At 41.3% G+C, this 18,132-nt stretch overlaps 1 protein-coding gene across 1 annotated transcript in view; it reads right to left on the reverse strand.

Annotated features, from left to right (window-relative positions):
• SLC24A2 (solute carrier family 24 member 2) overlaps positions 1–18,132 on the reverse strand; it is a 399,922-nt gene that overhangs the window by 71,257 nt on the left and 310,533 nt on the right. Inside the window, 1 exon segment of the mRNA XM_030192433.1 lies at positions 14,864–14,914. Within this exon segment, the coding sequence (XP_030048293.1) occupies positions 14,864–14,914 (51 nt within the window).

Consider the following 18,132-nt stretch of genomic DNA (forward strand, 5'->3'; position numbering starts at 1 on the left):
TACTGTTCCTACATTTCCTTGTTTTTACTGTATTCTTTACCATGTAAGATGCTTTCTTTTACTATGTAAGCCGCACTGGACCTGCTGTATGTGGGAAAGAGCGGGGTACAAATGTAATAAATAAATAAATAAAATAAAATACTAGAGCACTTAAAGGGTAAATCTAGGCACCCCAATGCCATGCACTTTGTGTCAATTCTACAGTTGTATTTTAGTGCCAAGATTCTGTTATAGAATACTAGCATGCCCATTATCATTATTTGTTACATTTGTATCCCACATTTTCACACCTATTTACAGGCTCAATGTTACCGGAAAGGCGATTGCCGATTCCGGTAAGAAAACAAATAAGCAGTGTCCGGTAAGAAAGACAGATCCAGTGAGAAAAACAGAATACAAAGTAATGTTGGGTATTATAGATTGGAGTGGAACAAACCCAGTTATGTCGTCATTGATAGAAGAGTTATATTATGTCCATTTCGTGCTTTGGGTTTGTTGTGTTGCAGAGTCCGGGCAATTAGGTTGGGACGGTAGGGTAGGCCTTTTTGAACAGGTTGGTTTTTAGTGATTTCCAGAAATTTAAGTGGTCATACGTTGTTTTCACGGCATTTGGTAGTGCGTTCCACAACTGGGTGCTTACGTATGAAAAGCTGGATGCATAGGTAGATTTGTATTTAAGTCCTTTGCAGCTTGGGTAGTGGAGATTTAGGTATGTTCATGTGGATTTGGATGTGTTTCTGGTTGGTAGGTCTATGAGGTCTGTCATGTATTCTGGGGCTTCACCATATATTATTTTATGCACTAAGGTGCAGACTTTGAAAGCAATACGTTCTTTTATAGGGAGCCAGTGTAATTTTTCCCGGAGGGGTTTTGCGCTTTCGAATCGTGTTTTTCAGAATATAAGCCTGGCTGCCGTGTTTTGAGCGGTCTGAAGTTTCTTTATGGTTTGTTCAGTGCATCCTGCGTAGATTCCATTGCAGTAGTCTGCATGGCTTAATACCATTGATTGTATCAGGCTGCGGAATGTTTCCCTCGGGAAGAATGGTTTAAGGCGTTTGAGTTTCCACATAGAATGGAACATTTTCTTTCTTGTGGATTTTACTTGGCTCTCTAGTGTTAGGTTTCTGTTGATTATGACACCGAGGATTTTCAGGCTGTCTGAGATAGGGAGGGTGTATTCTGGAGTGTTTATAATTCTAGGGTTGTCCATCTTGTGACGGGATGAAAGAATGAGAATGTGAAGGCACACCCGTTTACACGTTAATGGCAGACATAAGTTGGCATGCCTAGGTGCCCCAAGTGATGTGTATAGCTTATACAATAAACTATGTCCCTAACTGTGAGACATGCTAATGGTCTGCCCATGCTCCACCCGTGTTTACCCCCTTGCAGTTAGGTGACACCTTATAGAATAGCACCTAGTGCTCACAGGCACCTAAGTATCAATTTAATGTCACCTTATTGACCCTAGGATCACATTTAGCTATCAGTGAGGCCTTTAAAATGGGAGGAAAAGTTTGAAAAATCTGACTTTTGTACATTCTCACCATTGTACCTATCATGAAAACAGATTTACAGGAGATGATAATTAAAATCACTTCAGGAGGATGCTCTTGTAGTTTTCTTATTCTTCCCTTGAAGGAGCACAGTGAATGAAAAACTGAACACAATACTCCAGGTGGGGGCCTCACCACCAACTTGTACAGGGGCATCAACATCTCCTTTCTTCTGCTGGTTACACCTCTCTCTATTCAGCCTAGCATCCTTCTGGCTATTGCCACTGCCTTGTCACACTGATTTGTCACCTTCAGATCTTCAGATACTATCACCCCAAGGTCACTCTCCCTGTCAGTGCACATCAGCCTCTCACTGCCTAACACATATGTCTCCCTTGGATTTCTACTCCCTAACTGCATCACTCTTTGCATTGAACTTTAATTGTCAAACATTAGACCATTCTTCTAACTTTTGCAGAAAACATGAAAAAGGATCTGCAAAAGTTCCTTACTATGTTAGAAAGTGGAGTGGAGGAGTGGCCTAGTAGTTAGAGCACTGGTCTTGAAATCCAGAGGTGGCTGGTTCAAATCCCACTGCTGCTCTTTATGATCTTGGGCAAGTCACTTAACCCTCCATTGCCTCAGGTACAAACTTAGATTGTGAGCCCTCCTGGGACAGAGAAATATCCAGTGTACCTGAATGTAACTCACTTTGAGCTACTACTGAAAACGGTGTGAGCAAAATATAAATAAATAAAGTATATAGATGGGGTCATTTTTTCCTATAATTAGGAAAATTTTGATTTAAATGCTTAGGGACTATATGGCCTGAGTCAGATAAAATATTTCATATTTTATGTTGCATATTGTCGCAGTAAGCTTACCACTGATCATGTTTCTCATATAGTACAAAGTAAAAGAACTAAAATGATCTTTCCACAACTTCTTTTCCAGCCTTTTAGCGCTTTCTAAATTGCTACTACATCCCTAGATGTAAGCACCAATTACATTTTTGTTCTAGCTCTGTCATGGCTTTTTGATGGGAAATATTTTCCAAGTGTGATATCAGGAACTCAATTGCTGCATTATTGAGACGTGCTCATGATAAAATACTCTCTTAATGTTACAGCATTTGACCCCAACATTGCCCCTACTGGCTTTTGCCATCAACTGCTTTAGGATATCAACAGTCTGCTGTATCTCTTTCAGAAATGGAAAATTAAAGGACGTTAGAGTGCAATTCTAACCATGAAACCCAAACTATGGGCCATAAATGATTCACTGTGCTCCTTCGAGGGAGGAATAAGAAAGCTATAAGATCCTCCTGAAGTGATTTGATGGTTGGCAGCTGTTGACATTAATTATCATCTCCTGAATAGATTTGTTGTGATCAATAAGAAAATTACAAAATATTTTGCAAATATATTACTTGGATGTTTAGCCCATCCTTACAATAAGCTGGGGGGGGGGGGGGGGCGCAGGTGTTTACAATGAATAATTAATAGACCAACAATACACCTCCAATATTTATCAGCCCACAAACTAGCCTCTGGAGACTCGGGGCCCCCATGCTAATAGTCCTACATGTAAGTCTTCAATTTCTTCCTGAATTTTAATAAATACTACATAACACTAAGTTCCAGTAGAAGTGTGTTCCACAAAGTAGAAACACCAGCTGAAAATGACTGCAAGTGGGCCATAGCCCAACGTGCAACCCCTAAACCTGGGACCTTCACTAAACTGTCACCCTGTGAGAGCAAAGTCCACTCTAGGATACAATGACAGAGACTCTGCAGTAGATAAGATATACCCATACCCGCCAAAATCTTAAAAGTCAGTGTGAGCGCTTCTGAGAAGAACCACCTTCTGTTAAAGTACTATCTGTATTTGTTTGGCCATCTGCGGCCAGGGAGTTTTCAGAGGCAGTACTCACTAAGGATATGTTGTCATTTGAAACCAAATAGAAAATGCGAATGGTAGGCACCATTTTGAAAACCTGGGGGGTCTTTTCCAAAGGCATGTTAGCATTTTTAGTGCATGCTAAATGCTAGAGACACCCACAGGAATGTATGGATGTCTCTAGCGTTTAGCGCACGCTTATTATTAGTGCATGCTAAAAACGCTAGTGCGCCTTTGTAAATGGAGGCAGTGGGATTACTTCTGCTTGACTACACATGACACAGTAGGTAGCTGACTGTGGAAGCCTAGAGAAAGGCACCTGGCCTGTCTGGCCTTTTTTAAAAATAAAATGAAATATTAGTGGTGGGAGAAAATGGTGGCCTGTTTTTTTCCCACTTTTTTCATTTTTTTGTTTGTTTTATAGAAATCAAACAAAAGGAAAAAAATAGAAAGAAAAACAATTAAAACAAAACTGCAGTCCACACCCCATGGGCAATTATATAAAAGTCACCCAAATTTGGGCGCTAAAATGTACAGCACTGAGCATGAATTCTAGAAGGCAATCATGGTGTCCAGATTCCATTATAGACTAGCATGTAAATGTTACACTTTAGCACATAACTTGCGGTCTTCTAGAAGTTACATGTGTTTAAGTGTGGCACCCGCCCATGCTCTCCTATGTTCCACCCACAGGTCCACCCCACTTGTAGAATACTGCTTAGCACCCAATCAGCACTTGCATATGTGATAGTACATTCACGTGGGTAAGTGCTGGGATTCTATCATCTTAGCACGCAAATGGTGCTTACATGTTGGCGCTAAGATTATAGAATTAGGGGGTCTGTGTTCCTAGCTCCCATGAGAGACAGGAGTCACAGCCACTATACAAGTGAAATCTAGAGGCTATACTCAAGGTGCATGTGTCAGGTTCAAAAAGGAGCTCTGGTCTATGGCCAAGAGCTGTTGTTGCTCTGATGGAGTTAGATAATGGGTTATAAAATGGGGGAAACACTAAGGTTATTGGGTTTGAAGGCACTTTAAGCCATAGCCCAGCAGAAACCTGTTCCAACAGAACTGGAAGTCCAAAGGAGCAAAGGAAAACTGCCAGGCCAAATAAAATCCCTGGCCTGATATTCTAAGGATTTATGCTCCTAACTTTGGGGTCATTTTTCCAAATTGCGGTAAAGAGTGGCCTCAGCATATCCTTATGTGGGTCATTCCTGCGCACTAAGGCCATCTTTACTGCAGGGGTAAAAATGGAAGCATTTTCTATTTTCTCTATTAATGGCTACATGCTAATTTTCCCATTAGCACAAGAGCCTCTACGGTCAGGTCACCTATTTTGTTTGTAATTTTTGTTTCTGTATAAAGTTTGTTGAACATGACATCATTATGTTAGAGACGCAGCTCTTCGATATCTTTAGATGTTTGGCACCAGTTCCTCAGATTCCACTGTGTGGTCAACCGTTTGCACGTAAAGGGCCCCATAAAAGTACGTTATACAAATTATCTTATGGTATGCATGTTTTACAGTTATTATTATCAAGAATTATGTATATATTTTTAGGACATGTGGCAATCTTCTTGAAGAATAGTAACCTCAAAAGCAGGTGGGGGGGGGGGGGGGGGTTTCTCCAAAGTGCCACTGAATTTACCTGTACATTTTTCCAATGATTTTTTAACTATTTTCACTAATCACTATTGGACAAGTGATACTGTGTGTCAGCAATTGCAACTGGACAACTGATATAGGTGTTGAGTGAAATGTTTGAATCCTTGTTTCAGTGCTGATACAGTTATCACACTTTTTAAAATTGTCAATTAGGCCCCCTTTTCCTAAACCGCACTAGCAATTCCTATGCGGCAAATGCGACAAAGCCCATTCAAATGGCTTTGTCGCATTTGCCGCACCAGGAATCACTAGTGCGGTTTAGTAAAAAGGGCCCTAAGATTGTTAAACTGACTTTACATATATTATTTTCACTGATGTTGTTGATATATGTTGCTTTGGATGTACTGCACAAGTTTACAGTTTCACAAAATGAGGGCAGTTGATGGAGTATTTAATAAAGGTCTGGACATGAAATGGGATTTAGTTCTACAAAAAGGTCCCATGGCCTTATTGTTTTAACGTCATCCTCTAATGCTCTTTTAAATTTTAAAATATTTTAAATACTCTTTAAATATGTGTAGTAAAATATCATAGCTATATGAATCAAATCACACATATGAACTTGCTGCCAGTCAACACTGCATTGCGAAGACTGCTGAGTAAGCTTGGGAAGCACTTATGTAAGGTGGTTGTATGACTACTTTTAGGGGTTCACTTTGCTTTTTACCCCTACTAGTTTTTTGTACCCCTGACGCAGCCTGAGGGCGAAATGTGGCCACGTCGGGTAACTTGTAATAAGCCACTTCTTCTGTTACCCTCCTGTTACATTTTTTTTTGTCTTTTTTGATCTGCTTTTTTTCTTTTGGTTTGCTAACACTGAGTTGGTATCCAGTTTCTAGAAGAACCAAGAGAACCAGTTCAATGATAGGAGATGAAAGGGTGAGCTACAGAAGTTGTGGGCATATGGAAGGGGTTAATCTCTCTCACGGCAAGATTGCAAAAGTGAAGCTCACTATACACATGAACTCCTCTGTTAATGTCTGTGGTAATCTTATAATGAAAGAGCAGAAATACAGTCAAACATTTTGTGATGAATTCTATATATGGTGTGGAAAAATCACTACTCTATAAGCCGCACTTAAAGTTAGGCACGGCTTATAGAATAGCGCTTATGCCCAGGAACCGTGCCTAACTTTAAGAATGGCCATTTATACCAACTGAAACATGGTGCAAATGTACATGCCTACATTAGGCATATCCCTCCTTAATCTATAACAATGTGCTTAAATGCTTGGAACGTCCATGTTCTGCCCATGACCCTCCCATTTCTACACCCCTTTTTTTATTCACATATAAAATTTAGGCACAGATCCCACACCTAATTTATGTTCATACATTTCAATTAATTCTAATTAGTGCTAATTGCTTGTTAAAAGGCCAATTATTGGTGCTAATTAGCATGTTATTTAATTAAATTTGTGTGAAATTTGGGTGCAAGCCCACATTTGTGCATGCAATTTTTGGTAACTTTTATAAAATTAGGGGGTTTATGAATACATTTCCTTACCACCAGCAGTTTGTACTTATAAAGCTACAGTATATCCACCTAATTAGGATTTCAACAATATTTTATAACCACATGATGCTTCTCTAGTCTTTCACACAAACACAGACCTTTCAATATTTTGCATTAATGTCAAAAACACCTTCTGAAACGTGCGTATGCCATGCAAACATTACAAGGAGTAGAAAAGCATGGAAAGGAGTGAAGCATGAAAAGCCAGCTAAATATATTTAATAAATACAAAGAATCTGAGCGAATAGAGCAAGCACACACCCTGCTCAACAATATTTCCGTTCTTACTTGCAAATTTATACAAAATGACAATCTAGTTCAACTAACAATGAAAGGCAGGAACTAAATTGTATAACTGTGCGTGAAATAACATGGAATTCATCATGCTATTTTGTACCTAAGCAAGTGAAAAAGCTAGAAAAAATAAAGGATGATGTTGTCAAAATATTTTTGGAAACAAATTCTGCTTATCTATGTGTTAGCAATTAGTTACTGTGTGATATTCTGCACTGCAACAGCTCATTAACTACAAATCTGAATAAAAATTTTCCATGCAGAAAGCATGCAAATTTTTATTCATGCCAGGCAAAATACAAAAAAAAAAAAATCAAATAGTGGGTGTTTTTTTTCAAATAATGTGCATAATTTTGTGTGTTTGAACATGAATCACCATTTGTGGAAATTTTTACCCAATAGTTCATCAGTCTCAAAATAAGCAGAAAATTTGGTATGAAGAACAATGACCTATACTTACATTCACTGCTACAGAAAGGGTTTGTTATTTTGAATTAAAAGGATATTATTACTATCTATGATTCAAGTCTTTTCTATTTTATGACTTTTTTTAAACAAACCTGCTAATATACTATGGATATTTCAACACTGTTCTTAATCACTGATAGACTGAGATCACTTTATTTTTATTTATTTATTACGATTCATTTACCGCCTTTTTGAAGGAATTCACTCAAGGCGGTGTACAGTAGGAATAGATCAAACTTTCTAATCCAGTGTACAAATAAATGCACACTCAATCCATCTTCAACGTTTGCAGGAATAACAAGATAAAACTAGTTTTTGGAAATAGATCAAGCAACTAGGAGCCAACCAGCTAACAACACTTAGCAAACCAGTGGCTCATCCATGGGAGGGGCTTCCTCAAGGGAAGCAATAGTAAAAGAAATACTACAAGGAGATGGTCAGACGTTGGCTTTTCAAAGTTAGATCTGGTTAGAAAGGCTTAGGGCCCTGTTTACTAAGCTGCGCAAGAGACACTTTAGCGCATGTAGCGTGCGCTAAGAATTGGCGTGCGCTAACCATGTAGAGGTCCATAATATTCCTAGGGGTGTCTACATGGTTAACGCATGCTAATGGTTAGCACACGCTAAAAACCCTGGCGCACCTTAGTAAACAGGGCCCTTAGTTTCTATCCAACAAACTATGATCGCCAATGTCAGTGACAGACAAGGCATTCCCCCCCCCCCCCCGCCACTTTACAAAGCTGCGCTAGCGGCTGCTAGTGCAGTAATGCCAACACAGCCCATTCAACGTGACTGGGCTGTTTAGGCATTGCCGCACAGAAGTCGCTAGCGTGGCTTTGTAAAAGGGGGGGGGGGGGGGGTTAGAAGCAAACAAGGCACAATCCTGAATTAGTTATGTTTCCAGTGGAGCTTTTGTACACCCAGCTTCACTGGGAAGCTGCATGTGTGAAGGGCACCTGGTAGGAGTTATTAGTTTCCTTTAGAGCAGTGGCGTAGCTATGTGGGGCCACAGGGGCCTGAGCCCCCGTAGATTTGGCCCTGAACCCCCCTGTTGATGACCCTCTCGAGAGGGTCGTCGGCAGGGGGGGATCAAAGTTGTTGCTGGTGGTGGTGGCGTCGGTGGGGGGGGAGTCGGCAATGGCGGAGGGGGTCAGTGGCACCGGGGAGGGGCTAAAATATGCCCCCTCACCTTGGGCTCTGGACCCCCCTCCTGCCGAAGTCTGGCTATGCCCCTGCTTTAGAGAATACCGGTTTAAATAGCACATGCATGCATTTGCACTTAGGCATGATCACTTACAACACGAATAGTGCTGGATTCAGTAAATAGGTGCCGAAAAAAAAATGGAGCACCGACTGCTATTCTAAAAATGACGCTTCAAGTTGGATGCCATTTATAGAGGAGCAGCCTAATGGTTAGTGCAGCGGGCTTTGATCCTGGTGACCTGGGTTCGATACCCACTGCAGCTGCTTGTGACCTTGGACGTCACTTAACCCTCCATTGCCCCAGGTACAAAGAAAAAAAAACGTAGGGGTCTTTTACGAAGGCGTGGTGGCGTTTTAGCATGTGCGAAACACTACAGACACCCATAGGAATATATGGGTGTCTCTAGTGTTTAGCGCACACTTATTTTTAGAGTGCGCTAAAAACACTACTGTGCCTTTGTAAAAGGTTCAGTTAGATTGTGAGCCCTCTAGTGACAGAGATATTATCTGCATATAATGTGTACAGTGCCGTGTACATCTAGTAGCGCTATAGAAATGACAGAATAATGCTTACCGCCAGGATCTGCACTTAATTTGGGCATGAAGATTTACACTAAAGCCTGGTGTAAATTCTTGCACCTAAATTAGGCATGGATTTCTTATATTCTACAGTACTGCGTACATCTTAAGTGAATGCCCCTGACCCCCCCCCATGCCCCCTTTTCAGTTGCACACAAAATAATTTATGCATGCATCTTTATAGAACAGCGCTAGGAAGATGAGTGAGTAAATTCACATTGTTGCCAATTAGCGCCAATCATTGTTAGCATCCAATTATTGGTGCTAATTGGCTTGTGCTTCAATTATATTGCGTGCAGAAATTTGAGTGCAATTTATAGAATTTAGGGGATAAAGCTGATGTAAATGATCGCACTTATAGTGCTGGAGATATTATCTCACAGGATTCTGCAAGATATGTACACAAATGCGAGCCCTGCCCATGCACAGTTCAGACTCTGCCCCATGGTACCCCCACTTGTCAAACTGTAAACCACTTAGATTTCTTTTGAAAATATACAGTATATCAAATAAATTGAACCCTGAACCTATGCCAGATATGCACATAAATTACAGAATAGTGCTGAGGGTGAATTCTGGCTTATAGGCACAAGTGCCCCTTCTCTGGGAAAACATGACGTCACTTTTGCCATGCTTTCCCACACATATATACTAGTATTCTAAACATTTATGTATGTAAGGGGCGGAACCAAATCGCTCGCCAGGGTTAGATGAGATGGCCGACTCCGATTTTCAGCGATAATGGAAACCGGAGCTGGCCATCTCAAACCCGGCGAAATGTAAGGCATTTGGGCGTGGGAGGAGCCAGCATTTCTAGTGCACTGGCCCCCCTGACATGCCAGGACACCAATCGGGCACCCTAGGGGGCACGTTTAAAAAATAAAACAAAATAAAACAATTAGCTTCCAGGTGCATAGCACTCTTCCCTTGGGTGCTGAGCCCCCCAAATCCTCCCCAAAACCCACTGCCCACAATTCTACAGCATTATCATAGCCCTAAGGGCTGAACGGGGGCACCTACATGTGGGTACAGTGGGTTTTGGGGGGGGGGGTTGGAGGGCTCCCATTTACCACCACAAGTGGAACAGGTGGGGGGGGGGGGGGGGGGAATGGGCCCGGGTCCTCCTGCCTGAAGTGCACTGCACCCACTACAAACTGCTCCAGGGACCTGCATATTGCTGTCAGGGAGCTGGGTATGACATTTGAGGCTGGCATACAGGCTGGAAAAAATGTTTTTAAAGTTGTTGTTTTGAGGGTGGGAGGGGGTTAGTGACCACTGGGGGAGTCAAGGGAGGTCATCCCCGATTCCCTCCGGTGGTCATCTGGTCAGTTGGGGCCCTTTTTAGGGACTTGGACCTGAAAACAAAGGGTCCAAATAAAGCGGACCAAATTCTCGTGACGGCTGGCTTTCTTTTTTCCATTATTGGGCGAAGCCAGCCATCTCAACGCACGCCCCTGTCCCACTTTCGCTACCATGCTGACACACGCCCCCTTTGAACTTTCGCCGGCCCCGTGACGGAAAGTAGTTGAAGCCGGCCAAAATTGGCTTTCGATTATGCCAATTTGGCCGATTTCAGGAGATCACCGGCCATCTCCCGATTTGTGTCGGAAGATGGGCGGCGATCTCTTTCGAAAATAAGCTGGATTGAATTCGAGTATGTTCGGGATAATGTGGGGTACAAATGTCAAAATAAATAAAATAAAAACCACCAGAAGAGTATATAAAATTATTGGAAGGGTATATCAAATCCGGAGATTAACAACAATTATGCACTAAATCAGGAATGAAATGAGCTACTTTTGCAATGATAAACGATCTGGCAGGATCTTAATTTTTGCGACCCTTGCAGCAGGGCCGCCGAGAGACTAGGCCGGGCCCGGGGCAAGGCAACCCCGCCTCCGCCCCCCACCCCCGCTGCCCTGCCACTGCCGCCCCCGTCGCTCCCCCGCCCCTGCAGTCCACGGTTTCACCTGCCTGCCTCCACGGCTCTGGGCCCCCTTCATTCAAAGCGGAAGTCGCAGATCGCGTCTCTTCTGGCCTTCCCTCCTTGTGTCCCGCCCTCATCTGATGTAACTTCCAGTTTCCACAGGGAGGGAAGGCCAGAAGAGAGGCAATCTGCAACTGCCGCTTTGAATGCAGGGGGCCCGGAGCCGAAGAGGCAGGCAGGTGAGACTGGGGACTGCAGCGCCGGCACCCTGACCCCGGCGCCGGGGCCCCCTTGGAGGCCCGAGCCCGGGGAATTTTGCCCCCTCTGCCCCCACCTCTCGGCGGCCCTGTCTTGCAGCAAGAAACTGTATGAGTGTGCTATGCTTCCTTTACACAAAACAGACATAGGTGGAGTTCCAAGGATTTTCAGGAGCAGGATGCCTCTCTCCTTATGCAACCATCCTATCATGGATGAAAGCATATATGAATCTCACCAATGAAATCTGATATTAGTAGCTTATTAATAACATTGGCCACCTGCACCCTGAGTTACACCCCACTTTTGTAACTTTTGGAAGATTTGCCTTGTCTTTTCTCCTCACACAGAGAAGGCATGGGCATAGTTCTCTTAAAATCTCTGGAGAAATAACTTTCTCCTTACACAGAAAGCACACTGTTAAATTTCTCCAGGAGTTACGTGACCACCTTTTTACACATGGATACATAAGGGATTTTTATGAAGGACTGACCATTTTTCTGCATATGGGTACACCAAGGCACCATATGCTAGTGGCATATAAACTGCAAACATGAACACTAGATTTCTTCCATCTGGAAGATTCCTCTGAGTAAGTGATGATGGAATGGAATTTAGGAATACCTCAATGTAAAGACTTTCCCTATTAATGAGAAATGAAGTTTGGGGGCAAAAAACAAAATGGTTCACTAAGGTGCAGCATTTTCCCCTAAGGAGGAGGGAAAGCTAAGGTTCTGCAAGTGCAGCCGTGCCAGAACCTTCAGCATTCTACCAGAAAGAGAAAGAGAAGCGGTTTTGACCTTTTTCTACATCCAACAATTTTCCACAACAGGGGCTGTACCTTCCTTCCTGAATGTCAAGATAAGAGGACCCATGTCCTTTTGAGGGGAAAAAACAGGGCTAGTATAAATACCCAGAAGAAAGGGGAAGTGTCTTGTATTTGGTTTACAGGGCCAAGTCGCTATGCTGGAGGATTAACCGTTGCTTTTAACCTCAAAGTTGCAGCAGCCTTTTTAATGGGGAAAAACTAGTCTAGGACTAACACAGTCATTGATCTGGAAATGTGGGGAACCAGCTTCAGAGCCTAGTAGGCTGCTGAACTGCTTTGAGCACTAGTATGGGGACCCTTGTCCTCCAGCACTGCTTGAGAGGAGCAGAAGAAAGGGAGAGAGACAACATGTAATTAAGTAATCCAGCTGGAGAAGAAGAAATATGCCCAAGGTGAGGACTCTACCATCCTGACCTCACTCTGGAAGGGCCTTTCATCTTGAGATTGTAAATAGAAAAGAAGAATTAAGAAGAGTACTATGTATTGAGGATTGGTGACTGTTGCTTTCCACTTTGAGTAACTTTACTGGAATATACATGGATTGTATATAGTTTTTAGAATTATTCCCCAACTTTGGCTATGCAAGTTGAAGTAAATCCTTCATAGTTTGAATATGTTTGAACTGATTTCTTGACTGAGAGACGTGAAAAGATCATTGAGTGTGTTGACTGTGTGCCAGCCAGCCTTCTAACCAAGCTTACCTCAGCTCTGCCCTCAACCAGTCCACGGGTTATACATATTCATTGTGGCAATCCTAAAACCTGATTGCCTAGGTGTCTCCCAGATAGGGTTGGGAAACAATGTTTAAAGTATAGACATATGCCTTATTAGGTTGAACAGTACCCCACTGAAGGCTATTTGCAAATATTTCTCTTTATAAAGTTCTTCTGACACTAAGGCAATAATTTTATAAGTACCAAGTATGTAGCATTGTGTTTTATGCACTTGATTAAGTGCATATAAAATTACATAGGATTATACATACATAAAAGCAGGCACTCAGAAATCACTGCATAGATAGGTCATATTGATGGTAAGTTCTTCTTTTATATAAAATGCCTGATGCCATGACCCATCTATTCAAGGTTGTCATCTGTTTTCAGTGATTACTAGTTAATGGAATATTAATAAGACAGAGGGATATTCTATCTAAGAACAGCATTCAGGAGGACTCCAATTTGTACCTAGTCCATACTGTATTCATAAATAGCCCAAAAAATAATAGCAAGGCCACTTTTTTTTAGTATTTTTGCAAATTTGTGTGAAAAAATGGACAATACTGCTCTAACTTTGGCTATTCAATGTGGGAATTCTTTTTTGGTTGTTTTCATGTAAATACAGTAAAGGTATGTACAGCTAAATCACACTTTTCAAGTATCAAACATAATAAAATTTAAACAAAGAAATATAAAAAATAATGGCAATCTTTCTAGCTTAGATAGGTACCAAATGAGGTCTATGCAATTTACACATTAAAATGAAATCAAGCTTTGGAAAATGTGCTCTGCCAGATTTCAGCTTGTCTTCTTATCAACAACTCTTCAGTAAGGCATGGTGGGACTTATTAGCAGGGATTGTTTTAAATAGTGAAGTTGAAAACAGCTATATATACATATTTTCTTTTATTGGTTCAACCAAACTCCAGTGGACAGATCTAAACTAAACTAAAAAATACTTTTATACCGCAAGAACTTTAACAGTTCTGTGTGGTTTACAAATAGTAAGAAACCAGGCATACCTGGGAAATTACAATCAAGTCAGTCTAAAAAATTAAAAATTGTAGGACACATCATACATTCGAGATCTCAATACAAATATTTCTCAAATAATCAAGTTTTTAGTTATTTTCTAAATTGCAAGAGACTGTCTAGAGATCTAAGAATTACAGGAAGATCATTCCTAAACATAACTCCTGTAAAAGAAAATGAGGACTAAAATATTCTTTTATTTCTAACAAATCTAGAAGATGGGAGATGTAATTGCAAAGTACTCCGTAACTGCACAGTACTTTCTTGACAGGGGAAAGTTAACAATGAGAACAAATATTCTGGGGGCAAGACCATATAATGTCTTAAAAATAATTGTTCAGGCCTTAAAATACACCCTAGATTGGATAAGGAGCCAATGGGCTCTAGCCAGCAGAGGGCTAACCCTATCAAACATTTTTGCAGGGTAAACCAAGCGAATTGCTAAATTTTGTAGAGTTTGCAACTTCTGCAAAATTAGTTGTGTACAACCCATAAAAAGCACATTGCAATAATCTAGCTGACTCAAAATTAGAGCCTGAACAATAAGTCTAAATTGCAGGGGTTCAAAACAATATCTAATCCTTCTTAGTCTTTTCAAAGTAAAAAATATTTTAGTTAACTGAGCCACATGCTTACAAACCATATAACATGACATGAAACAAAGCCACAGAAAAAGAATCATAGGGGAATCTTAACCCTTAAATGTCCCTTTATCCATTTCATTTCTATGATACTAACACATGTATAGTATATGCCTATTTCTCGCCTCCCAACCCATAAACAGATGTAAACACACGTGCTCAAAAATGGAAATAATAAAACACTGCACTTGGTTGTATAGAGTCATGCAAAGTACACAATATAAAATACATAAGCCAACCCCCCTCCAAAAGCAAAAAAAAAACAAACAAAAAATAAACAATATAGAAATAACCTTAAAGAAAAGTATAAACAAATAATTCCAAAAATAACTCTTACCTTCTTCTGTCATTGTGTCATAATATTTTAGTTTTCCATATGCTCCAAGCTCTACAACATTACAGTAAAAAACATAATGGTAAGGAACCAGTAGGAATTTAAGAAAGTGGCACGATTACTAGTGTGCTCAAAAAAATTACTAGATTAGTAATATATTCATGCAATGTGGGTTGTTAATATGGCACAGAACAGGTCATTTCCATGCTATGTTTAGGAAGTCACTAACATTTTAAAAATTTAGAAAAGCAGCGACTGTTTTCTCTCTGTATATGCAATGGATACTGTCACAGGAAATGAATATCATTTCAACATACAGAGGACCAATGTTGATTGTAGCTGCTGCATTACGAGGTAACAGAGCACGATAACTGTTAAGTTGCACTAACTGCTGCTGCTAACAGTTTATTGCACAATGGTGACTGAAATGGGTGGGGAATGGGATTGGGCAGGGACTGAGAGATGTGGAGGGGCGTTTTCGATACGACATCTAAATCCGATTTTGGACATTTTGATGAAAATGTCCAAAAATCAAAGTGGCAAACATAGTGGTTTTCGAACCATAAAAATGACTATCTTTTTGTTTTGAAAATGGCCATTTCCTAGATGTTTTGTGCTCAGTGCATTTTTCTTTTATGACAATGTTCAAAAAACAAAAACATCCAAGGGAAAAACACACAAAAACACACCATTGGGATGTATGGAGGGACAGAATTCTAGAGGGCACTGCAGGGGACTTCACATAGAAGGTCCCAGGTACATATCTCACCATTACCCCCTTACATTGTATGGGGAGCCCTCCAAAACCCACCAAAAACCTACTGTACACCACTACGATAGTCCTTATGACTGCACGTCACCTATATGTAGGTACAGTAGATTTTTTGGTGGGATTTGGAGAGCTCACACTTTCCACCACAAGTGTACCAGTTAGAGTGGGATATGGGTTAGGGTCCCATTCTCTATAGTCCACTGCACCCACCACTAGGCTACTCCAGGGACCTGCTTTCTGCTCTAATAGGACTGGCCATAACATCTGAAGCTGTCAGAGAGGCTGGTATGTACTGTTTCTTTCACATTTTGGTGTGGTGGGAGGGGGTCAGTGATCAATAGGAAGTAAGGGAGGGTCATGCCTTAATCCCTCTAGTGGTCTTCTGGTCATTTAGGGCACCTTTTTGTGACTTAGTCGTGACTAAAACAGGTCTAGACCAAAACGTCTAATTTTTAGCCCTGAACATTTTTGCTTTGTTCCATTATGGCAAAAAAAAATTCAAGTTTTGGGAATGCACAAATCCCGACACATTGTAGTTGAACTGCATAGAAAAACATCTTAAAAATGGGTTTTCAAAAATAGCGATTTGGATGTTTTTGCAAAAAACTCATCCATCTGCCGTTTTTTGGATGTTTTTCTGTTTCGAAAATGAGCCCCATATTTAACTTAGAGGTAACTACCATATATGAACTGTTAACATATGATAGTTCCCTCTGTTATCTGCTATGTTAACACATCAGATAACTGGGCACAGCTAATGCACTCGAAAAGTGTACCTAACTGCATCATGTAATCTGCAATGCAGCAGTGACATAGCCAGACCTATCCTTGATGGGTGGGACTTCCAAAACTCCTACTCTCTTTGCCCTGCATCTGTCTCCCTCTCCTTTGAACCCAGATCCAGTATTAGCCCCCTCAGGTGGCCCAGCAGCCCCCCCAGGTTTACCTTAGCATCTTTGCTTGAGCAGCAGCAATGTACCTTCGCTGCCTATGCCAACCTCACAGACTTCCCTCTGCTATGTCCAGGAAACAGGAAGTGATATCAGCAAGGGTGGGATGCAGCAGAGGGAAGTCTGTGTGGCTGACGCTGGTAGCAGAGGTGCATCGCTGTTGTGCCAGTGATGATGCTGAGGTAGACCAGAGAGGGAAGGAGGAGCTGCCAGGTCACAGGAGAGGAATGCCAGATCTGGGGGCGGAAGAGAGCAGAGTGAAGTGGCTGCCACTAAACTTTTTTGGTGGGCCATTCAGGGTGGGCCTGAGCCAAGAATAGGTGGGCACAACCACACGTAGGTCACTGCAATTCAGTAAACATAATGTAATCTCATTTTCTCTGTGTTAACTGAATGGGAAACTCTGGGGGACACCCAAACATTTAGCACACAGATTTTGTAGTTACTGCGCTTCAATTTTGTAAAAAACAGGCGCTAACATTTACATGCTGATTACATGCATAAATGATTTGAATAGCAGCATAAATGCATATATATGTGCACATACATGTGTAAAAGCACAAACTGGCCTAGGCACTATTCTGCACATGCATCTGTATCTTTAGCAGCATGTATTTTACAGGTAAGCATAAGCAAAGGCAAAGTCTGAGAGGGACTGAGACTCACATTTACGTGCATGCCTTATAGAGCACTATGTTATGTGCTTATCTCTGGCATTTAGGTGCACACATTTATGTCAGCTCTTTGGCTGGCATGAGTGCTCTCGCTAAGCCCATATGTGCATATGTCATTTAGAGGACAGACACACAGAGCATTATCCCCTTAGAGTGTTATTCTACAAAGTATGTGCTAACATAACATGTATGTGCTGATTACATGTATAAATTATTAAACTACTAGCACATAGTCTAATACATGCCAGATAACGCGCCTACATGCTGTTTCTCTAACCACATGTTAATATGCAAGTAGGTGTTCACATGGATGGGGACAGAGTGTTGGCAGGGCGGAAAGTTATGCACATAATTTATAGAATACTATAAGTTACATGTGTATCTTCCACATCTGGGTGCGCAGACTTATACTCGCTGGCATAGGTGCTCGTTCCTAAGTGTATACGTGGGTATATACAGTTATGCTTGTTATCTATACAAAGAAGGCACCGACTTTCCTTTATAGAATAGGTTCCTACAGGTGCTCTCTAGCCGCCTACTGTATATTTAGGTGCACTGTTATAGAAATATTCTCCCCCCACACACACACACGTGTGGTAACTGCAAAATCTTACTGCGCTGATTTTATTAAATAGAGCACAGAATGCTATCCAGGTAATAATAATGGATATAATTTAAATACAAGCCTCAATTAGATTGAAATCTACATCAGACATCCGCTAATCCTATATAATAAAACGCACCTCCAACATTCTGAAGCTGACTGCATGGCTGAGGCATTCCTGCTCTTTGTATCCATCTCCTGAATTGACATCACATACTTCCGGGTTCGTCACAAGCAGAAGTGACCAACCACACGAGGTTTCTTGGCTTCAG

The sequence above is a fragment of the Microcaecilia unicolor genome, chromosome 2 (genome assembly GCF_901765095.1).
Source record: "Microcaecilia unicolor chromosome 2, aMicUni1.1, whole genome shotgun sequence".
Taxonomy (NCBI): Eukaryota; Metazoa; Chordata; class Amphibia; order Gymnophiona; family Siphonopidae; genus Microcaecilia; species Microcaecilia unicolor.